Source organism: Canis aureus, chromosome 30 (genome assembly GCF_053574225.1).
Source record: "Canis aureus isolate CA01 chromosome 30, VMU_Caureus_v.1.0, whole genome shotgun sequence".
Classification (NCBI taxonomy): domain Eukaryota; kingdom Metazoa; phylum Chordata; class Mammalia; order Carnivora; family Canidae; genus Canis; species Canis aureus.
The window spans coordinates 36,504,927-36,528,086 of NC_135640.1; the positions used below are offsets into that span (position 1 = coordinate 36,504,927).

The 23,160-nt window shown below is 37.0% G+C and overlaps 1 protein-coding gene across 6 annotated transcripts in view; it reads left to right on the forward strand.

Annotated features, from left to right (window-relative positions):
- Positions 1–23,160, forward strand: part of DYRK1A (dual specificity tyrosine phosphorylation regulated kinase 1A) — a 148,346-nt gene that overhangs the window by 92,483 nt on the left and 32,703 nt on the right. For 5 of the 6 annotated variants that reach the window (XM_077879189.1, XM_077879191.1, XM_077879188.1 and 2 more), the window contains 3 exons: positions 16,222–16,418; positions 20,794–20,913; positions 22,931–23,119. In XM_077879189.1, the coding sequence (XP_077735315.1) occupies positions 16,222–16,418; positions 20,794–20,913; positions 22,931–23,119 (506 nt within the window). The remainder of the gene's footprint in view (positions 1–16,221; positions 16,419–20,793; positions 20,914–22,930; positions 23,120–23,160) is intronic. The other variant, XM_077879190.1, reaches the window with a different exon arrangement.

The following is a 23,160-nucleotide window of genomic DNA, read 5'->3' on the forward strand; positions in this document are numbered from 1 at the left end:
TGTCCTAGATACCACTTTAAATGTTAGCTTTAATTTTCATAATAATCTTGAGGTGCAAATACTATCACTAACCTGTTCTGCAGATAGAAAGGGACACACAGATTTTATTAACCTATCCAAAGTCACATAGTAGCTAAGTAGTAAATGGCAAAATTCAATCTAGACACTCTAGAGTGTTAGTTGCTAGAAATAAAACCACAGCTGTCACTCCTGGCACACCTTCCCTGTATTTTATAAAACTCAAATTCCTTAGTTTACCAATAAGACTCTTGGGCCCAGCTTGCCATTCTGTCCTTAACCTACTCCTCTGTGTCCTCCAGCCAGACTTGAGGGGACTTTGAACTGCTACAGGGAAGAGAAGTGAGATGATCAAGTGCAGCAATAAGGCAGTAATGTCTGAAGCAGAGCAGGGAGTGTGCTTGAGAGTATGGGGGCACCTCCAAGAACTTGGAGCTCAGGAAGAGGGAATTTCGCAAGATGAAGCTGCAAATCAAGGTCGGGCCCACTTCGTACTCTTGTCTTCTCCCACAGGACATTTGCACAAGCTCTTCACAAAAGTCATGGATACTTAGAGAACTTGCTTTTTCTTCTTTGTAAAATTTGATGTGAAGTTTACTCGTTTTTCCTAGGCTTCTTTTTAAATCCCCCTCTCTTCTGCCACAGCTCGTCCGTTTTCACCTGAATTGGTGCAGGGTGTATTTGGGAAGGGGCGCTCTCAAGCTGGGTGCTGTTTCCTAGCCCCTGTCTCTTCTCTTTGCTCGTTCAGTTTATCTTTACTCCTTTGCAGGGTTTGTGCCGCCCAAACTTTTATTTAGCATGGGTCTTTCATGTCTCTTGAGCACTCTCCCGCTCATTCCTGGCTTTGAGGCCCAGCTTAGAGTGGGGAAGAGTTTTCTTTGGAGCTGGCCAGTCTGGTTTTCCTAACCACTTAGCAGCTGTATGAACTTGGGAACATGGGGCCACCGAGTTTGGGGCCCTTTTCTGGCTGCTTGACTTGAGCATCTCTCTGTGTAAAACACAACAGATGCTGTACTAATGCTACCTACCTCATTTACAGAGCCCTTGAGGGGTGCAAGGGTGTACTAGGACCATATTTGGCATGGAATAAAAGTTCAGTGAATATTATTAATTTTACTTTGATTACTTTTAATTGTGACTACTCAAAGTATACTAGTAAAAGGTCATGGAAACCTACTTTACACAGTTATTATTGAGACTACTGAAAAATTTTGCTTGCTTATTGACTGACTGACTTGAGTTCTAGTGAGTTTAAAAGTTTTCTTCCATACTTATTACTGGTTTGTGAGAAATGCATCTTTTGCCAGTTTTTTTTTTTTTTTCCTGAAGGGAGGGGCCTACCTTGGTGTTTTTACTTGTATTGGTAGAGAGCTTTCTTATGTATTAAGGATATTGTATAATACTTTGGACAGTAAGGTGTTCCATGCTATTTCCATTTGGCATAGAACTCAGGTACAAGTTTTAAGCACTTTTGCACAGTAGACATGGAAGAAGGAAAACTAATTATGAGCTCTAAAATGATGTGTTTATTTGCTACATAAATACACTTTTAATGAAGGGTTACTTTTTTATATTATTAAATTTTATAACCTCTGTTGAACAGTTGACAATTTGCTCAGTGCTTAACTTTTAAAATGTCTTTGGTCAGATGAATATCTTGCCTTTTAGGCATTTTGTAATGGAAAATCCTTGTAAATTTACAGTGTTTTAATTGGAATCACAAAGCCAAATGATTGCCTCATTGGATAATTTTAAGTATTATGCTGCAATTCAATATAGGTACCCAAGTACTTAACTAGATTTAAAAATACCTCATATGTTACAGCTGTTTAGCTAGAACTAAAAAAGAGTGGGGGAGTATGTGTAGGGTTCTCTTTTCTGCTTAGGACGGGAGAGGGGGGAAGCTTTTTTTTAAGGTGTTGAGTTGTTTTGTTTTGTTTTGTTTTGTTTTGTTTTTTTCCCCTCTCAGCTGCTATTGCTCTGCCTGCTTTGGAAGAAAGCAGAGGTAAAGATCAGGGGGGAGGTTTGAGGCAGCTTTCTTTCCAAAGAAACCTTATGTGCATCTTCAGACATTTATTAAAATGCCATGGTTGTGGCATAGTTGAAGGTGATTGGCGGTCTATGGTAGGTGACATTTCTGCCTGTGTTGTCTTCCTAGCTGCTGCTTTCTTTCTGTGTTCGAATCTTTCTCCCCTTGAGGGGAAGGCAGCTAAGCAGGCTGTGTTCAGCTTTTTACTGGTTTCATGATATTTCATCTTTTAGGTGTGTTACACTATATAATTTCTTTCTGTACTTCCAGGTTTTTGGAAGTCAACTTTAGTGTGCATATACAGGCCTTGACAAAGTTACGGTCAGGAGAGCTGAAGAAAACTCTTGGAACAGGGTGGGAGAGGGCATCTCTTTGGGTAATTCAAGTTTTATGTATATGCACATATACATATATTTGTATACATGTGTGTATACATGACATTTTAACATTTCTTAAGAAAAGTGGCATTTTACTATGCTTTTGTATAGTTTTTTTTTAAAGGAATTGAGTTAGAATATAACCGACATTCTTTAAAATGTGTCTTTTATGCTCTAAACAGTCTCTAAACAGATTTTTGAGCACAGTCTTTCCTTTCGCAACGAACTGTGTAATATTTCAGATCCATGGCATTGTACAAGAGAGGGAATGCTTTAGATTTATAAAATGATGAATCATCTCATTTCATGTATGAGGAAACGGACTTATTTGTCACCATGCTGCACTTAATGCTTGTGCTAAGGCAAGTGAGAGGAGGTCTTACATCCTAGTCTAATGTTTTTCTGTATAGCAAGCTGAATGTTTGAGATGTATTTCTTGTTTTTCCCGTATTATAAATGAATTTGCTATTTGCATGTTATGAAGGGAATCTGTAGGGATATAGAAAGCAGGGCCTAGGACCATACGGTTTCACAAAGGTGATTATGAACAGCTTGAAACCTGCACTTATCCTGTCTAGATTGTTCCAGCGCTTTCCCTTAACTGTCTCACAGATGACTGACTTGGGGGAAGAAGTGAATGGAAACCCCACCTTCTGATTGAAAGCAGGAAGTGGCATTCATTGAATGCTCTTGTCATGCTACTGCCAGTTAGGCTGGCTACTGCTAATCCTATCTCAGGTGACTGGATTTGCTAAGCCACAAATAAGGAGACATCATCTGACAGGTACTTGTATAAGAGACAGCTTTGAAATCAAGACTGATAGTGTTGAGCTGTATGGTTGCTGTCCTCATTTCTCTTGTTGAAAGACACTGGAATCTCAGGACCTGGCATACCATGTAATCTGAGTGATGATTTCTTCGCTTGCTTGAAAGAATTAGTTCCTTGATTACAACTAATCTGATTTATCTATTTGAATGACATGTCATTTTTGTAAAACTTTTGAAATCTTGTTTTTATGACAGTTAGACTTCCTACTTGCTGAAGGCTGAGTGGCTGCCGTCAGAGGGCACCTCCTCTCATTAGAGAAATGGCTGGTGTTTGGACACATGGGCTAGTTGGGAGGCCACTTACTGGTCACTCTGTGGTCTTCATCTGGATGCCTGGTGGAGCAACCATCGCATCCTGTGTGGATCTTCCAGCTATTCTCACTGTGGTTGTAGATGTTTTCCTTAGGGGCTTGGTCTCCATTTAGCCTGGTTAGTTATCTCTTGAGTAAATGATGTAATTTTAATACTCTGCTAGAAAGAAACTCATGCAGGTCAAGTCCTGTGTCTGTGACCAATACACTTTTTGTATTAAGACACTGATATGAAAAGACTGCTTCAGCAGGTCCTGGCTCATCTGCTGTTCTCTGGATTCTGCTGGAATGTAAGGCATCGTTTTCTGCCCCTCTGCAGGTCTGTCCGGTAAAACAACATCTAAAATTAAACTTCTGTTAGGAGCAAATGTGCTTTTTTTGTCCCCCCAAAGACTGTTGTGTGTGTGTGTGGGGGGGGGGGGTTAGAGAATATATAAATTTAAGACCATTATAAGCCAGCTAGGATCATGTGACTACAATCATGAAGTTAAACATTTTTTTAAAAAACATTTTTATTGTATTTGCCTCAAAAGCAAGTTTGTGAACACTTTGTACAAGTGACGATTATTTTAGTTGTTGTATTAATTAATTTAATAAATACAGTGCTTTCTTTCATTTATGCTTTTTCTATTAAAGTACTTGTTTTCAGTTTTTCAGAAGTTTTATCGCAGTTATTTACAATCTCTTATCAGGTAATCATACCTAAGATTCAGCAGCTTGTATGTCTAATTTATTGCAGTATATTAATAATCTTCTGTTTTGTGTTGGCATTTCTGAATCTTCTAATGACAGATTCACTTTACAAATGGCAGGTTCACATTTGTAAGTTGTTGAATGTCTCTGCTCATCATATACTACTCATTTAGTCAGGCAACAGTTACAGAGCTTCTACTGTGTGCCTAGTACTAAATGTTCTAAGTCCTGGGAATTCAGTAGTGAACAAAGCATGAAAGGGGAGGCCCTGTTGGGGTTTAGGATTCATTCACGGGGTCATTGCACTAGGAGGTAAACTTGGGTTTCTAATCCACCACCAGCCACTAACTAGCTACCAGGCCAAGTTAGAGAATCACTGATCCTTCATTTTCTTCAAGAGGTTGGACTTGATTTCTTAAAAAGTTTAATCTCACCTCTAAAGTATCTCTAGAGATACTGTATATCTTTGTATATCTGTCTTTTGTTTCAAGCACCCCCGCCCTTCCTAGAAATTAAAGGATCAAGGTTGCTTGCACCTTGTTTTCTACGAAGTGGGGAAAAATTCTATTTAAATGGGTTTATTGGGGGATCCCTGGGTGGTGCAGCGGTTTAGCACCTGCCTTTGGCCCAGGGTGCGATCCTGGAGACCCGGGATCGAGTCCCACGTCAGGCTCCCGGTGCATGGAGCCTGCTTCTCCCTCTGCCTATGTCTCTGCCTCTCTCTCTCGCTCTGTGTGTGTGTGTGTGTGTATGTGTGACTATCATAAATAAATAAAAATAAAAAAAATAATAAATGGGTTTATTACTGATGAAACATTTTTATATTATGAATACTCTAAGAAAAAAATATTTCTCTACCTAGAATTTTATCATGACTACTGATAACCTGTAAGATACCAAGTGGTATAATCTACCTATTTATTTTTTACTATTTAAAAATGCTTTATAATTTTAAAATGTTGGGGGCCATAAAAATATAACCATATTACATGTTATCCTGTGTACATTATAATTTATGGAATGCAACAGCTATACCGTGGGTGATTATTTTAATCTTTTGTGTTCCAGATGCTATTACTAAAAATAAGTTGTCAACCTCTTATTTCAGCTGTAAGAATTTGGTTTGCTTTTTGTAATTGAAAGTGTTAAGGACCCATTTACTGTAGGATTAAGTAAGATTTTCTGTATTCTAGTTATCTGTCTATCCATCTGGTCTTTCTTAGTGGTTGCTTGCGGGCTTACCACACACAACTTTAATTAAGTTATGCTGTTGTATGCTTCCATTTTCTCCCTCCTGTCCCTGGTGCTGTGGTTGTCATCTGTATGACTTTGTATGTGTTATAAACTTTACAATATGCTGTAATTTTTGCTTTAAATTATGGGCTATCTCTTTAAAGTACTAATGAGAAAGGTCTTTATTTATCTACATTTCTACCGTTTCTGTTGGTCTTTATTCTTTTGTAGAGATCTCAGTTTCTGTCTGGAATCATTTCCCTTATTTTTCACTTTCATTTGTCTGAAAGTGTTTTGCCTTCATTTTGAAGTTTTGTTTCAGTGAATATAGAATTGTGGGTTAAAGGTCTTTCTTTCATCATTTTAAGATGTTGCTTTTTCTTTTTCCGGAGTATGTGGCTTTTGATAAATCAGTGGTGTTCCTGTATGTAAATGTGTATTTTTCCCTCTTTCTGGCTGCTTTTACAGTTTTTGCCTTCATCGTGTTTTTTAACAGTTGTGTGTGTGTGTGTGTGTGTGTGTGTGTGTGTGTGTGTGTGTGTTATTACACTGCTTGGGTTAGTGGAGTTTGGATCTGTGGGTTGATACTTTTTGTTGAATTTGGAAAATTTTCCTTCTCTAGTTTCTCTCTTCTTCCCTTTGATGCCTTTTCTAAATAGGAATTTTAGCTTAATTTTGTTATGAAGGTTTTGGAGGCTTTGTTTATATTTTTTCCCATTATATTTTATACTTGTTTTCAGTTTGATTAATTTATAGTGCGTTCTTACATTCACTGGTCTTTTCTTCTGCTGTTTAATCTGCTATTTGATCCATTCAGTGAATTTTTCATTTCAGCTTGCTCTCTATCTCTCTCTCTCTCCCTCCCCCCTCCCCTCCCTCCCTCCTGCTCTCTCCCTCTCTGAACCCAACATGGGGCCTGAACTCCTGACCCTGAGATCAAGAGTTGCATGCTCCACCGACTGAGCCAGCCAGATACCCCTATTTTCAGTTATTTTCATTTCTAGAATTACCATTTAGTTTCTTTATAGTTTTTATTTATCTATTAAGATTTGCTATTTTGGGGCACCTGGCTGGCTCAGTTGGAGGAGCATGTGATTCTTGAACTTGGGGTTGTGAGTTGGAACCCCTGTTGGGTATAGAGATTACTTAAATAAATTTTTAAAAAAGTTACACTGTTTTTTCTTATTTTGTTTATTTTTTTTATATTTTAAAACCTTGCAATGCCTATTTTTTCTCTGCTAACTTCATAATTTCTATCATTTCTGGATCTTTAGATGGATTTCTTTCCCTCCTGAATATAAGCAACATTTTCCTGCTTTGTGTGACTAGTGTTTTTTGTTTTAAAGTAGGCTCCATACTGAATATGGGTCTTGAACTCATGACCCTGAGATTGAGTCGTACACTGTACCAATGGAGCCAGCCAGGCGCCCATGCCTAGTGATTTTTGATTGGATACATTAGGAATGCGAGGTAGTTGAGCATCTGGGTTTTGTTGTCCTTTGAAAAGTGTTGAATTTTGTTTTGGCAGACTGCACATCATCTTGATCCTTTGAGGTATGTTTCAGTGTCTGTTGGGACAGGCAGAAGGCAGCCTTTATTGTAGGGCCAGGACAGCTCTGCTCCTGCTCTGTGGATTTTTTGGGGTCTATGTTGAATGTCTGTGGTGTTTTCAGGGTTTTTCCACTCCAGCTGATAGGAACGCTTACAGTTTCCCAGTCGTGTGCGAGTTCTAGTAGCTGCTCACCTCCTAGCTCCTTGGCAGTTGTTTCTACTTCGTCTAACACACCTGCACCTGGCGCTTGGGCAGCTGAGTGATTGGCCACGGAATCTAGGGGATTTCTAGATGTAGATCAGTGGAGCTCCTTCTCTGTAGAGCTCCCTTCTTTCTGTGACCTGTCTCACAAATTCCTGTCAGCTCCATAGCCTTGAACTCGGATTTCCGTCTTCCTCACTTAGCAAGACCACTACTGTTGTATTTGGGCTCCAGCTCCCTCCGTTGTACCCTGGAAATTTTCCTCAGATAGAAAGCCAGGCCTCACCAGGTTTGTTTCCTTCTTCTCAGTGATCACAGCTCTGCACTGCCTGTTGCCCAGTGTCTGAAAACAGTCATTTCTTAACATCTGACCAGTTTTATAGCTGTTCATGGTGAGTGAGGTTGTTCAGTGACAAGGCACTCAGAAGTGGAAGTCTGATGTTAGAGGCTTTTAAAGAGATATGTTTTTATCCCTGTCCCACTGTTGTTATTCAAAATTTAATGTACAAATTTAATTAAAATGTTTCAGACTGAAAAACCTGGATATTTATTTAGATCTTACATGAGCAATTTCATTGTGTTTGTAGACAACTGAATATGTTGTCTTGGCTAGTTGGTTAAAACAAACTGTGTGTGCATACACACATTCTGTCATGACAAAGACTGGCCACTAACTTGAGAGGATATTAGGAAACAATTTATTTGTCCTTATCATTAGATAATTGACAGAGCCCTAATATAGTTTGACTTTAATCTGTATTTATTTAACACCTACTGTGGAGCCTTGTAGTAGGAAGGCCTACTGTAGTAGCCTTGCTGTGTGCTTTGGATATAAAAATGAGTAAGAAATTGACTGTCAAGCAGTAGCTCTAGCCTGTGCTATGATTAGACTGTTTTTTATTTCTGACTTATGTGCCCCTCATTGTAAAAATACTTTTCATCTTTATCCCCTTTAGCTCTCTCCCTCCCTTTCTCAACCATTTCTTCATATTCTAAATATTCCTGATGTATTCAGTTCATTGTTTCATCGAACAAATATTTATTGAATGCAGGCCACATGCCAGGCACTGTTCTTGGTACTGATGATATCTTGGTGAACATAACTTTTTTTCAGGGACTTATGTTCAGTTACCCTCTTAATCCTGTGCCTGTATTCCCAACCTCATTTAAAGTGCATTTGGCTATTCTTTGACGATTTTCTCCTTTGTGACGGACATGTCTTGTTGCTAGTGACGTTGCACATTTGTCCCCACAGTCTTGTTTGCCCTCCCTTCCTTCCTTTTTTTTTTTTTTTCTTTTCCTTCCCTTCCTTTCTTAGGGGAGTTTGTCTCAGAAGTGTGGCTTCCTAATAACACCTTTTGGATGGTAGAGTTTTAATTAAAGTATTTTAATTAATTTGTGTTCTTTAATATTGTTCTTTCTGTTTGAAATCAAATGTGGATTAAAATACTGCAAAGATGGTTCTCTCAACATAATAATAAGCGAAATTTAAGTTAGCTACAAATAGAGTTACTTGTAGATCTTACATCAGAGATAAAATAAATGGCTATTTTTTTTTCCACTCAGGGTCTGCTCTCAGGCTTTTCTGCTTGATGTTTTTGCTCTCTGTCTACCTCTGCCTTTTGACTCTTGCCATCTCCCAGTCTCAGATCTGTTCATGGAGTGCTTCTCTGTAGAATCACTTGCTAATCTTTACTAGTGTTATGATGGTCACTGGTTATTACAGGTTTTTGCTGAAACATCGTAACTTGAGTGGAATGTGAAAGCAACTTCATTGTTTCTTTTTTTCTTTTTTTGTAAACTATTTGTCAACAAAATTTTTGAGATTTTAGAAACATGTTCATGGTAAAAAAAAAAAAAAAGATCCAGATCATTTAGAAGGATATTAAAAAAATGCACATAGGAACCTACTTGCATACTTTGTCTTTTACACTATTTGGCAGCCATTTAAACTATTATTTTGGTGGGATCCCTGGGTGGCGCAGTGGTTTGGCGCCTGCCTTTGGCCCGGGGCGCGATCCTGGAGACCGGGGATCGAATCCCACGTCGGGCTCCCTGCATGGAGCCTGCTTCTCCCTCTGCCTGTGTCTCTGCCTCTCTGTCTCTCTCTGTGTGACTATCATGAATAAATAAATAAAATCTTTAAAAAAAAATAAATAAAATAAACGATTATTTTGGTAGTGAACTCCAAATAATGATTATGAAGATACTTTTGTTTTTTTTTTGTTTTTTTTTTTTTTTATTTATGATAGTTACAGAGAGAGAGAAAGGCAGAGACACAGGCAGAGGGAGAAGCAGGCTCCATGCACCGGGAGCCCGATGTGGGATTCGATCCCGGGTCTCCAGGATCGCGCCCTGGGCCAAAGGCAGGCGCCAAACCGCTGCGCCACCCAGGGATCCCTATACTTTTGAATTAAATGTTATAAGATGATCATTAAATTATAAGACTTGATATTGCAGCATGTATATTGATGCATTTTTGAGCTAAAATATTAGAGCTAAATTTTAGTTTAAGTTGGACAAAGATTATATATAGTATGGTGTAGATGTCAGGTTAAACGATATGAAATTGCTTTTTTTTTTTTTTTTTAAGATTGTTTATTTATTCATGAGAGACACACAGAGAGAGAGAGGCAGAGACACAGGCAGAGGGAGAAGCAGGCTCCATGCAGGGAGCCCGATGTGGGACTTGATCCTGTGTCTCCGGGATCACACCCTGGGCTGAAGGTGGTGCTAAACCGCTGAGCCACTGGGGCTGCCCGAAATTGCTGTTTTGTAGGTCAAAGGAGGTCTAATATTAGCAGTTTCCTACAGTTCAACCTAGTACTTTATTAACATCATAGGATGAACTGAGTCCTTGTTCTTAATATCATTTGAACTGAAAGGGAAGATGGAAACATTAGAAATAAAAGCTTTGGTGATGGGCCTAAGATAAAATTGGGCTGACAAGAAATTCTCATACTGGTTGCCTCTCATACTAGAGTTTTACCATAGGAAGGAATGAATGAATGGATAATTTAAAAACTTCTTGGCTTTATGGGAGGAAATTAAACTTGAGTATCTTTCTGCATTTCACAAACAGCAGTTGAGCTGAGGAAGGAGACAGCATGTGGCAAACACACCTGTATACAACCCCACAACTGGTAATGTTACTAAGGAGTTGTGATAGATGGTATAGTAAATAGCTTTAAAAAAGTTTCACAAGCAGAAACCAAAGTTATTTCTTGTTAATTTGCGTTCACATTACCTACAGTAAAATTTAAGAGGAACATTGGATCTTTGTCACCTAACATACCACCCTTCTGCACAGGAATGTATATTAATGTTTTAATAATAATAAAAAACCCGAAATATCTAACTAGGAAGGCACATCTATTGGGGAGAAAACTGCCCTGTGGCGTATTGGGTAGTCAGAATTAAAGCTTACGTTTGGATCATCTGGCACTTGGATTAGTTGGAAAATAGCTTTCTTTTATTAAGGTAAATAATTACATTGGTTTTTAGATGCTATTTGAAGCAACATTGGCATGAGCTGGTGGCTTGTTAGAAACGTAGACTCTCAAGCCCTATTCTCAGTGTATTGAATCAGAATCTGCATTTTTAACAGGATTCAGAGGCAATTTGTAAGCACATTAAAGTTTGTGAGGTACTATTACAGATGGGTGGCATTGTCACCTCCAAACAATGCCATAGTAAAACCTCTCAGTGCTTGAGAGGTTGAGTTGAATTTAATGCATGTAATTGCATCTAGATTCAGAAAATAAAACACATATTTTAGGAGGATAGTTAGCACAATAAAAAGCAGCAGCTAGCCATTTCTTTGTATTTCTTTCATAGCTATCTAGATATCACAAAATTATCCCTCCCTTCCTCCACATGTTTACTTGAGTCTAAATCTATCTATGCTACATGATTAGTTGATGTCTTGTGGTTGCATGTGTTTGTGTGTATGTGTACATACCCAAGTCAATAATAGTATAATAATATACAATAATTACATTTTGATGAGTCAAAGATAATTATATTGTAATGTATATAATAAATAAAATGATTTGTGTGTTGGGGAGGTATAGACATTTCAGCCCAGCAGAATGTAAGAAAGAAACATGAAACAGTTGGAATAAATAGAATGGTTATTAGTATACATTTGTAAATTAAACCCAACTACATACTGCTTACAAGAGACAAACCTGAAATATAAGGGAACGGGGAGTTGACAGTAAGGGTGGACAAAAGATATACCACACAAAGAGAAAGCATGGTGTGATCATACTACTATCAGACAAGGGGAAGCATTATTTGGAATAAAGAAGGGCTGTTATGTTCTACCTCAAGAAGGTAGAACAACTCTATGTAATCTGATAACATACTTAAATAGAATATTTTTCAGACACCTCTCTTGCTAACTGACAGAACAAGATGAGAGCAGAAATAGAAAACCCACATAAGAGAGGATATTTAATAAAATTAGTAAACCTTTGATTAAACTGATCACAAGGTAGGAGAAGGCCTCATTAACCAGAGCTGAATTGAAGGGATATTACTACAATTACACTTACATTGATAGGGAAGCTTAGAGGGTATAATGAAGAGCTTGATGCCAGTGCGTTTGAAGTGTAGATGGAGACACAGTATTAGAAAAATACAGCTTATCAAAACAGACACTCCAGGAAATACAAATTTGAGTAGTTCTATTAAAGATCACTTTTTTATTAATTTTTAACTACCCTCAAAGAAAATTCCAAGACCAGATGATTTCATCAGTGAATCTATCACAAAAGGTAATCATGACCCAACTGTGTTGCAGGAAATGCAAAGTCGATTTAACATTCAACAATCAGTCAGTGTGTTTTCACCATGTTAACAGAATAGATGAGAAAACTGATGCCGTTTCACTGGATGCAGAAAAAGCATTTAATAAAATTCTGCATCCATTTGTGAGGAAGAGGTTTTAGCAGACTAGGACTAGAAAGGAACTGGATTCATATGATAATGATTATCAGTTAAAAACCTATAGCAACCACAATATTAGAGAAGTGCTAAAAGCTTACTTTCTGAGTTTGGGAGTAAGAGTGGTACCTGTGTCTCCTCTTCTGATCATTTCTGTTTTAGAGGGACAACAGCAAGTAGTAGAATAAGGTGAGAAGAAGAATAAGGATTAGGAAGGAAAAAAAAACTTCCAAATGCCCAGCAGCGCTATTACCTACTTATTAGACAATGCTGATAAATTCATCATTGCAAAAAATTCTGTTGCAATTTCATTATTTTTTAAAAAGATTTTATTTCTTTATTCATGAAAGACACACAGAGAAAAGGCAGAGAGACATAGGCAGAGGGAGAAGCAGACTCCTTGCAGGGAGCCTGACTCACAACCCAATCCCAGGATCTCAATCTGAGTCAAAGGCAGACATTCAACCAACGAGCTGCGCAGGTGCCCTGACAGTGTACAGTATCGATCACAGTGCCAACATAGGTTTATTTGTTTTGTGATTTTGATGAGCTAATTCTAAAACATACATGGACACGGAAAGGGTTAAGAATAACCAAACCATTCTTGGGGAAGTACAGAATTCTCTACTGGATGTTAATTTAAACTTGTAAAGCTGGTTCTTACACAAAGTTCTAAGAAATCTAGGTAGGCCTGTGCCCATTAGAACAGAATAAAGAATCCAAAACCAGATCCAAGCAGATATAGGCATGTCATTTATGATAAAAGCATCACGGAAAGTTTGCCTTTTTAATAATTGGTCCTCAGTCGAATGTCCATTTAGGGTTGGGGGTGGGTGGAACTTGTCCTCTAGTACACATACACAGAAATCAAATCCAAGGGAATTGCCTATCTAGATGTGAATGGTGAAACTCAGCTTCTAGAAGCTAAGGGAGAATTTCTTATGACTTTGGTTAAAGGGAACATTTCTTAAACGGACACCAAAAATACTAATTCTAAAATAAAAGGTAATAAAATTAAGAGATTGTGCTCATTAAAAAACACCATTAAGGGAGTGACAGCGCAAACCACTTACAACCAATAAAGGGTTTATACCCCAAATATGTTACAAATGGAATGTTTGAAGTTTTCTAGATGTGTAAGAAAAAGACTTTATTGATAGAAAAATGGAAAATCAACCTGAATGGGCGTCTCACAGACGTGGATGTTTAACTGGCCTTAAATAAATGAAAAGATGCTTATAGTTGCCAGGAAAATACAAGTTCAGCTCTTAGTGAAGTACCATTACATACCTCTGGTAATGGCTGAAAATTAGAAAGACTGATGATTCCAAGTTAGTGAAGGAATGGAGCAGAGGAGACTTCATAAACTGCTAGGGGAAAAGCAGCAATTAAAAAAAACCCCAGCTGAACAGCATCTCTGGTATACCAAAAGACAGTAAGACTCTTCCTAGTGGCATTATTTATAATAGCTCTAAACTAGGAAATAATCCAAATGTCAATCAAAAGTCGAAAAGATAAGTAAATCATCACATGTTCACACGATGGGATAACATAAAGATAATGAATAGACCACAGCTTATAAACATAACATGAAGTGAACAGACCCATTTATATAAAGTTATGACTGATCTGGTTTTGGAAGTCAAGATACCCCTTTGGGGTAGAGGATTTGGGTATCGATTGAAAGTACCAGGATCCATTATTCATGGCTTACTTATAGTGTCTTATTTTTAAAAAATCATAATAAACCCAAGGGATGGGTTAGTGTGATAATAACTCTGCTTCATAGATAGGGAAACCAAGACATAAAGTGGTTAAGTAATTTGCCATTCAGGGCCTTAGTGTTTTTATTGTTTGTTTATAAGACATATTTATGTGTCAAAGAACTCAATCTGTTTTGTATATGTCTAAATTTATTTATTTATATACCTTCCCGGGTGTGTGTGTGTGTATGTGTGTTTATTTTATTTATTTATTTATTTATTTTTTGTGTGTGTGTGTGTGTTTAACATTTAAATGTAAAGCCCATTTCCCTCCATTACTTTACATTTAAGTTTCTTTTTTTTTTTTTTTTTTTTGGCTGTTGCAGACAATACCAGAATAAACACTCCCTGATTGTCTTTGTGCATGTCCTCGATTATATCCTTATGATAAACTCCCAGTTTTTTTTAAACTGAACAAAAACTTGTTCTATATAATTGAATAAACTGTACTTTTTTAGTATGAGTAATGTAATGTTTAGAAAATTACCCCATCTATCATGATAGTACACTGTCCTTTTACTTAGCAAATATTTCTTAATCCTGTACTGTGGGTCCGTTCAGGACTTGGTGCTGTAATGGAGGGAGACAGAAGCTAAGTCTGAAGGCAGTGCCAAGGCAGGTTATATTCATGTTTCTATAGAGGTGGAGGCTTTGAGATGTGCACTTTAGAAAAGTCATTCTGGTATCTTCTTGAAGAAATCAGAGTTGCAAATGGGCAGAATAAAGACAAAAAGAGCTATTAGGAATCTGTTTTAGTCCTCTAAGTGAGATGGGTTAGTGGAGATGGAAAGAGATTGTATTTGAGTGTTCTGTAGGAGGTGGAACCAGCAAGATTTGGCAGCTGTTTGCATGAGATTAGTCTATGGAGGAAAAGAACTCTCACTTGACTCCAGGAGCTTCGATTCTGGTTGACTGGGTTGGAAGATGGTATCATTTTTTGTGGTGGAAAATAGAAGTGGACTTTGTATTTTTGAGAGAATTGAGCTTTGTTCTCTTCAGTTTGGAGAGTCTATGTGGCATTCAAGGAGAGATTGCTCCACAAAAATGAATACTATCCCCATCGTCCTTTACTGTACATCACAATACAGTAATTGCAGCCAGTGTTGGGCCATTTATTAATTGCCAGAGCTATTCTAAGTATTTTACACATATGAAAGTACTTAACTTTCACCATGGGCTCTTGAGGTAGATATTACTATCACTTTTTAGGAAACTAAGTATGCAAGGTCACGCAGTTGGTAAGTGTGGAGCTGAAATTTCAAACTACAGCAGTCTGACTGAGCATCTGTGCTCTTTTACTGTTGGGCCACGATTCTTGATGTCTCAGAAATAGTACTTTAGTAAAAGTACCCTGGTGCTGAACAGTATGGTCTGTTGCATGCTTGGAGTCAGCTGGTTTATTCAGGAAGACAAGCACAAGAATTCTGGGTCCCCAGTTCATTGGCTAGGGTTTGGCCCTTTGTCTTTGGGTTTAGTCTGTGATTATAAGTATCATTAAATTTAAGAAGAAAGGTCTTTTTTCTTACCTTTTTAAAGGAAGAATTAACTTTTATTAATTATCAAAAACTTCTATGGATCCAGTGGTTGATTTTCCATGTCTATACAGTGAAAATCATGACTGTGGTCCCAGCCTCCCAATGGAATATTTATTGTCTGTTCAATACACTTTCGGTGAGCTTGCCAGGTCTGGGTGCTCTGCGTCAGAAGAGTTTGGAGGAATACAGAATCCTGTGAATTTGTGTCTGTGTGTTTGTATGCTCAACTTTTATGTACCGGTGTCATTGGTGAGCACTGTTAGGACACATCTTTTACTTGGTTTGAGGGCTGCTGGAATATTGATTGCATACACCTGGCAGGTGCAAAGCAGCATCTCAGCAGTGTTCCTCTGAATGGGTTTCTAAGGAGCTGATCTATTGAAGAGGCCCTTCTCAAGAAATCAAAGATTACTTGTGCAACTTATAGTTCTCAATTGACGAAAATCTCATGTGAAAATAAGTATTGTTGATGATTGTTATTCCTATTGGTTTACAAAAAGATTTACTTAAGATTTCCTCTTACTACAGATGTATGGACGCTCAAATCTATATTTTTTACCATTTAACATAGAACTGTTGTGTCAAGTGTGGTTTCTTGTTTGCACTTTGTAGTTTAAAAGTTTTTAATGTTATCGAACATCCTAAGGTCCTTATGGAGGGAACTATCAGGTCAAAAGATGCAGGCGTTAAGATATAAATACATCCTTTCAATCTCACTTGTTATCTTGTAGGAGGAGAGACTTCAGCATGCAAACCTTCATCTGTTCGGCTTGCACCGTCATTTTCATTCCATGCTGCTGGCCTTCAGATGGCTGGACAGATGCCCCATTCACATCAGTACAGTGACCGTCGCCAGCCAAACATAAATGACCAACAGGTTTCTGCCTTATCTTATTCTGACCAGATTCAGCAACCTCTAACTAACCAGGTAAGTTCACGCTGTATCAGAGATGATTTTTGTTGGAGTGGTAGTTTCTTCCTTAAAATGAGAGAACAGTAAATAGTCAAAAATCGTTGAATGGTTTTTAATTTTACATGCCACATGAGATTCTAGATTGATGAGAGATGATGTTAAGAAGTATGCATTAAAAAAAAAAAAAAGAAGTATGCATTAAAAGTTTGTTGGCTTTTTCTTTTTTCTATGTGTGTCCCACTTAATTAAAAACACTCATAAACCATAACATTCTCTCATTCTGTAATAGGGAGGAGAGAAGTTATTTTTAAAAGAATATTAGTTAAAATAAAGAAACTGAAAGCTTATTTTTATGGAAAAGTGAGTAAGTAGAAAAATGTAAGTTCTAGGAAAACAAGTCAGATTCCATTATCACAAACTTACAGAGCTGATTTTATGATGTTATAAACGATTTTAGTGCACATTTATCATAGTATGAAGCTTCTTAAAATGAAAAAGAAAAAACTGTAATGCAAATTAACTTTGCTGGTCATTTTAATATTCAGGTTAGAGATTCAGCTGTTTTTTTAAAAAGTGGATAGTTGGCAGAATAAATTCACAAATTTGTCACTATGCATACGTGTGTGTGTACATGTGCATTCATTGATATTTCATGAATTAACAGTATTTGCTACATTGATTCTTGGTTTGGGAGATTTTTTTTTTTTTAATTAACTGTAGTTGTAATATAATTTCTTTCCCCAATGAAATAACGAGGGTATGATGAACGCTAAGGATTTTTTCCATGCACTTAGGAATTGGGGTTGCCACTGTTTTCTTTAGGTCATTTAATGTATTAAGTGATCATAAACTTGGAAAATTTCAATGTATTTCTTATGCTGGATTATTTGAAGGAAAGGTCTTTTTTTTTAAGGTCTTTTATTTCTAATTCAATAGTACGTGGTTTTAATGAGCAGTTGGCTCTAGTAAAGTAACATGATTGGGGGCACCCTTGTATATATTATAATAAGATTTTTGTCAATAGTTGGGCTGGCTTTACGATTTATAAAATGTATGTAGTGTGTGTGAATAACATTCATAGTTAATAGTAAGTTGAATTATGGCAAGATTTTAAGAATTTGTTTTATGTAGTAAATTGGGAAGTTGTATGTTTGAGAATTGGAGCAGTTGATCCGAATGTTCAAAGCTAGAGTGCGTGTATCAGAAGAAAGTTCTTTGGACATACAAAAAGTAATAATAGCATAATGAATCATTTGCATTCTACAGATGACCCTTGAACAACGTGAGTTTAAATTGAGCCAACCCACTTATTGCTGTACTGTATTTTTCTTCCTTATGCTTTTCTTAGTTAATAGTTTCCATTCTCTAGCTTACTTTATTGTAAGAATAAAGTGTATATTATACACAATATGTGTTAATCAGCTGTTTATTGGCAAGGCTTCTGGTCAGTAGTAAGCTATTAGTAACTAAGTTTTTGGAGAGTCAGAAGTTAACGCATGGATTTTCAATTGCACAAGGCCAAGCGTTGGTGTTCCTAACTCTCTCATTGTTCAAGGGTCAACTGTACTTTTAAGCGACAATATGTTTGAATTCATTTTCTCAATTGTTCAAAAAGCAACCTATTAGGCAGGGTACCTGTTTTTAATATTTTACAGCTAAATGGACTAAGCTCCCATCTGTGACTTCTACAAGTATTGAAGCAAATAGACTTGGGGATCCAGCCCAGGTTCTTTCTTTTTAGACACAGTGCTCTTCTATAACACCTGGTGTCTGAGGAGGGCTAGAAAAAAGTCCAGTCCTTTATAGTTATTTTTGTGGTTCTATTATTGTAGTAGGTAAGTCAGCACAGTGCCTGTTTTTAGATACAACTAGTGTCTTATTTGGTGGGTAATTTTAAAATAAATAATTCATTTAGTATTTCCATTTTAAGTTATAAAATATTTTTAAAGACTCATATGATGTAAAAAGAATGTCTTTTAAGTAACAGTATTCAGCGAGATATTTCTATCAGCCCCAGAAGTTTCTGAACCTGATGAGGCAAATTAGAAGAAGTTTTTCTTATAACTGAAGTAAAACACTAAAACTGTGTGCTGATGCGGCATGGTCTACGAGTCATAAGACATGGGCCCAAGGTCTTGACTCATGGTGTAGTTGTATGAGGTGAGTCAGGTCACATGGGCCATTCTTCTCTCTGTTCCTCGAATGTAAGGCTGGGGCCTTAGACTATAACCCCTTGCCCAATCCTAAACGTCTCTAAACTTAAGTCTAGTTGTAAACGTCTATAATTTTATTATTTGATTTCAATGGTTTCTTATTAATTACCCTATCAGTATTTTTTTAAAAAGGTTTATTGAACAAGTAATTGAAATGAGCTAATAACTTTAACATTTTATTTCTGGTTATATTAGTGATGTGTTTCATAAAAGTTTTTTTTTTTTTTTAAAGATTTTATTCATGAGAGGCACAGAGAGAGGGGCAGAGACACAGGCAGAGGCTTCTTGAGGGGAGTCCGATGCAGGACTCAATCCTGGGACGCCGGGGCCATACCCTGAGCCAAAAGCAGATACTAAACTGCTGAGCCACCCAGGCATCCCTCATACAAGTTTTTAAGCACAGTCTTGTTCAAAAGATAAATTGAGGAAGCAAGAGAAATATAGTAGAAGTAATTGTAGAAAAGTATGCTTGATGTTAGGAATGCTAAGTCCATTTTCACAGTACCTTCTATAGTTCTTAGATCCAATACTCTGGATGTGTGCTGTCTGTGGTTTTCAGCTGTATCAGTAGCTCTTAAAGTAGCAAGAAAGGCAGAATATAGTGTTGTTCATTCTTCATTATATATGAAATTAGGAGATATATATATATATATATATATATATATATATATAAAATGGATAGAGTAGGTATTATTAAGCTAGAAAACAGTTTTTAAATCTAAAATCTAGTGTAAGTTCTGAAGGTTACACTATGGAATCTTCAAGAAAATAAAAGATTTGTTTTAGCTCTCATAACTGACTTATTAAGCACAGGATGCAGACTATATGCTTTTCTTCATTTTGTGATCTGTCTTCACCCAGAACAGTCCCAAGAACTGTGAGCATTGAGGATGTGGGTTTTTCTAGCCCCAGAGCCAGATAGCTGAGGCAGCAGGAGGATGGCTCATCAGCTTGCCATTTTGCTTTGAGGACACTTGGGGAGCCAGAGGGCTGGGAGCAGAGGAGGGGCCTTGCCCCCAGCAGCCTGAGGAACTCCTTCCTGGGTTTTCTTCAATACTGTAGGTTTTCTTCCTGCTGTGGAAGGGAAGAAGGGAGCTTGCTCTGTTCCTCTACATTTTCCTGCCTTTATGATGACAAGCAGGAAACGGAGAAGATGTTAAACTTCAGCTTAGGGGCTAGCCACTGTTTAAAAAAGTTATTTCCTAATTGTGAATTTGTGCTTATAGCAGCACAGTATTGAAATACAGAAGCTTTTTGGATACCTAACATGAAATCACAGTGAAAGTTAGCAAAGGGAATGTTGCTTAGTTTGTAGGATTTAGTTTGTTCTTCTCATATAGTTTGAGCGCTTGCTCTGTACAAGGTGCATTTGAAACAATGGAATGTAGTCTGGTGGAAAGGCCAGTTGTTTGTGGGCAGAATACATCTGTTTTATATATACAGAGGCTCCTGAAATAGTAATTTCTCTTGTGAGAGGTATATAAGAAAAGCAAGGTACTCAGAATTAGCTCATCAGTTTGGCCTCATAGGCAGCGGTGGCCAACTTTGGAAGAGATTACTGATATTTTATAAAATGCTAAGCACATAGCACATACTCCTATTGAGCACAGGAAAACCATTGTTACTCAGTAAAAATTACCTTCTTATCCAATTTCTTATATGTCCTCTATATTCAAAATTGTTGTCTTAATTGTGTGATTTTGGTGTTTTGACTGCTCCATTTCTGCTCCATGGTCACCTTGCTTCATGGTGCCAAGTGGATCCTGAAATCCTGTCCTAGGAAGCTGAGTATTGGGTTTGTTTTTGTCTTGCCTGTTGTCAACCAGATCAGGCTTTAGGAATAATTCAGAAATTTTTTTTTTGTATGGTGGAGAAGCCTTCATTGGGCAGTATCATGTGTGTCACTTGGCTCCAGAGGTATGTCTGTGATCCCCCTGTTTAATCTGAGGAACAAGATCGAAAGCCTTGGGCAGCTGGTGCATTATCTTCTAATTTCATTTATTTGTTCCAGTGGTTGTCTTCATTGGAATCCAGTTGAAAGAGATAACGAAGAGAGAATGTATAATCCTCTAATATAGATGTCTTTTTTTTTTAATACATATACACAGGTTACAGAAGACAGGGGATTTATACCAGTGCAGTATAGTTAAAGTGCTAGTCTTTTCTGTCTATTTAAGGTGATGCCTGATATTGTCATGTTACAGAGGCGGATGCCCCAAACCTTCCGTGATCCAGCAACTGCTCCCCTGAGAAAACTTTCTGTTGACTTGATCAAAACATATAAGCATATTAATGAGGTAAGACCATTGATTTGTTTTAATAGTGTATCTTACAGTAGAGCAGGAAAGAGAAGTTATTTTGTGGCCTTTTTAAACATATTAAACTTCATTCCCAGTGATTGTGAGATTGATGATTATTGGTAAGTTAATGATTTATACGTAATTATAATCATGTAAAGGAAAATAGACACATTAACGGGGACTGCCAAAAATTAAGAAAATTGTGGATAACTTCTCTCTTTTCTTAAAGTTGTATGTAATATATGCTAAGATGTTATTTTTGTAATAACTTCTCTCCAAAAGAAGAAAGGGAGAGAATAAATACACTGTAAAATTATGCATGTTAGAGTTTTGGTTAAATTTTTGTATTTAAGCAAATTTTATTTTCTGTTTCTATTTTTGCCATGGATGTCAGAAGCTCAGAGATCTGTTTAATACCCAAGTTAACAAGCATTTGGCGTAGTTTATTTGATATATCTAATTTTTATGTGTGTTCTTTTATTGTAAGAGATTCGAAAGCCTTTTTGGTGAATGTAGATAGAAAAAGACATAGCACTTTGAATTACTCTCATTCCAATTTGGCTTTTCCCTTCCATAAATTTTTTTCTGGTGTCTTAGACCTTTGGCTTGATTGCCATTTGCTTCTAGGCTCAGCTGTAGCTCTGTAATTAATTATGAAATGAGCTTTTCTGGAGAAGAGTGGATGTACCTTTGCTTCCTTTCCTCTTCATGGGATTCATACACTCTATCCTACTAAAGGCTTATGATATATCAGCTCTAGAGCTGGTTTAAAAGGATGTTCCTATGTATATGTAAATTCTACCGCAGTTTGATGCTGCTTAATGCCAGTATCGTTAATATTACTGTAGCAATGTGGCAAGATAAGATTAAAATGAACTCAGTGAGGAACATTTCCGAGTTGGATTTTGTACACAACTGATTTGTTAGAAAAGTGTGCCAAACTAGCTTTTGATTACCTGAAAAATCTGATAAATTATTAACAGTTTATTCATATCAGTTTGTTAATATCTGGTAAATTGTTAACAAAGGTATTGTTAAGCTGTGGTGAAACAAGAGTTTAACAGTAGCTTTGTTGAAGCTTGTTTTTAACTGTTTTGCCGCCTTGTAATCTAGAGTTTTTCTGATGTTATTCTCTGCCGAATAAACTTTATAATTTCCTGATAGTTACCAATTACTTGGATGATTGCCTAATCTACCAGTTATTTTTTACTGGTCTTAGAAACAATTTTGTAAGAAAAACAGATAGGAGGAAAATAACTGATCAACCACAGAATTTATGGCCTTTGTGTGGGGAAAGGGAGGGGGAGTGGCTGATTTTCATTCTTACTTTGTTTATAGGCTTAAAAACCAGGCATGTCTCCGAGAGCCTTTTGTATTAATACAGTTCATATGTATCTAAACTTTGAATTCTTAAAACTTTTTGCCTTTAGAATAGAGATGGACGGGCAGAGGGTATGCAGGATATTGATAGGAGGATAAAAATGCTCTTTATTTGATTTGGCATTTGCTGGTTACATCAGCATCTATTCCCCACCCCCCACCCCCCACCCCCCAGGAAATCCCTCATATTACACTCTTAAGAGCTTTGCCACCTCATTGTACACAAATTATACCCTAGTTTAAGAACTAAATGTAAATCAAGCCCTGTTAAGTCTTCTTGAATGGGCTACTTTGCACTAGTCACATAACATCTATTTATAAAATGTACAAATAGTATAATTTAAAAGTGAATTTCAGTGGAAACATTTTTCGTTGGTTATTTATCACCGTTATTATGTAATTTAAATAGCAACTATAGAAAATTCTTTATTTCATTTTTTGTATTTGTTATAAAGAATAAAAATTCATCCGTTTCCTTCTGATGGTAGACTTGTCTCACTCGATCTGTGTTGTGTGTGTGTGTCTATATGTGTGTGTATGTGTATAAACACACACAGACACATACATATATACGCCTCCCACTAACCCCCAAAGATTTAAATTATACAGTTAACACTCTATACTCTCCTTTCAGGTTTACTATGCAAAAAAGAAGCGAAGACACCAACAGGGCCAGGGAGACGATTCTAGTCATAAGAAGGAGCGGAAGGTTTACAATGATGGTTATGATGATGATAACTATGATTATATTGTAAAAAACGGAGAGAAGTGGATGGATCGTTACGAAATTGACTCCTTGATTGGCAAAGGTTCCTTTGGACAGGTAATTTAATGAAAAATGCTGAATTTCCTAAATTAGAACTT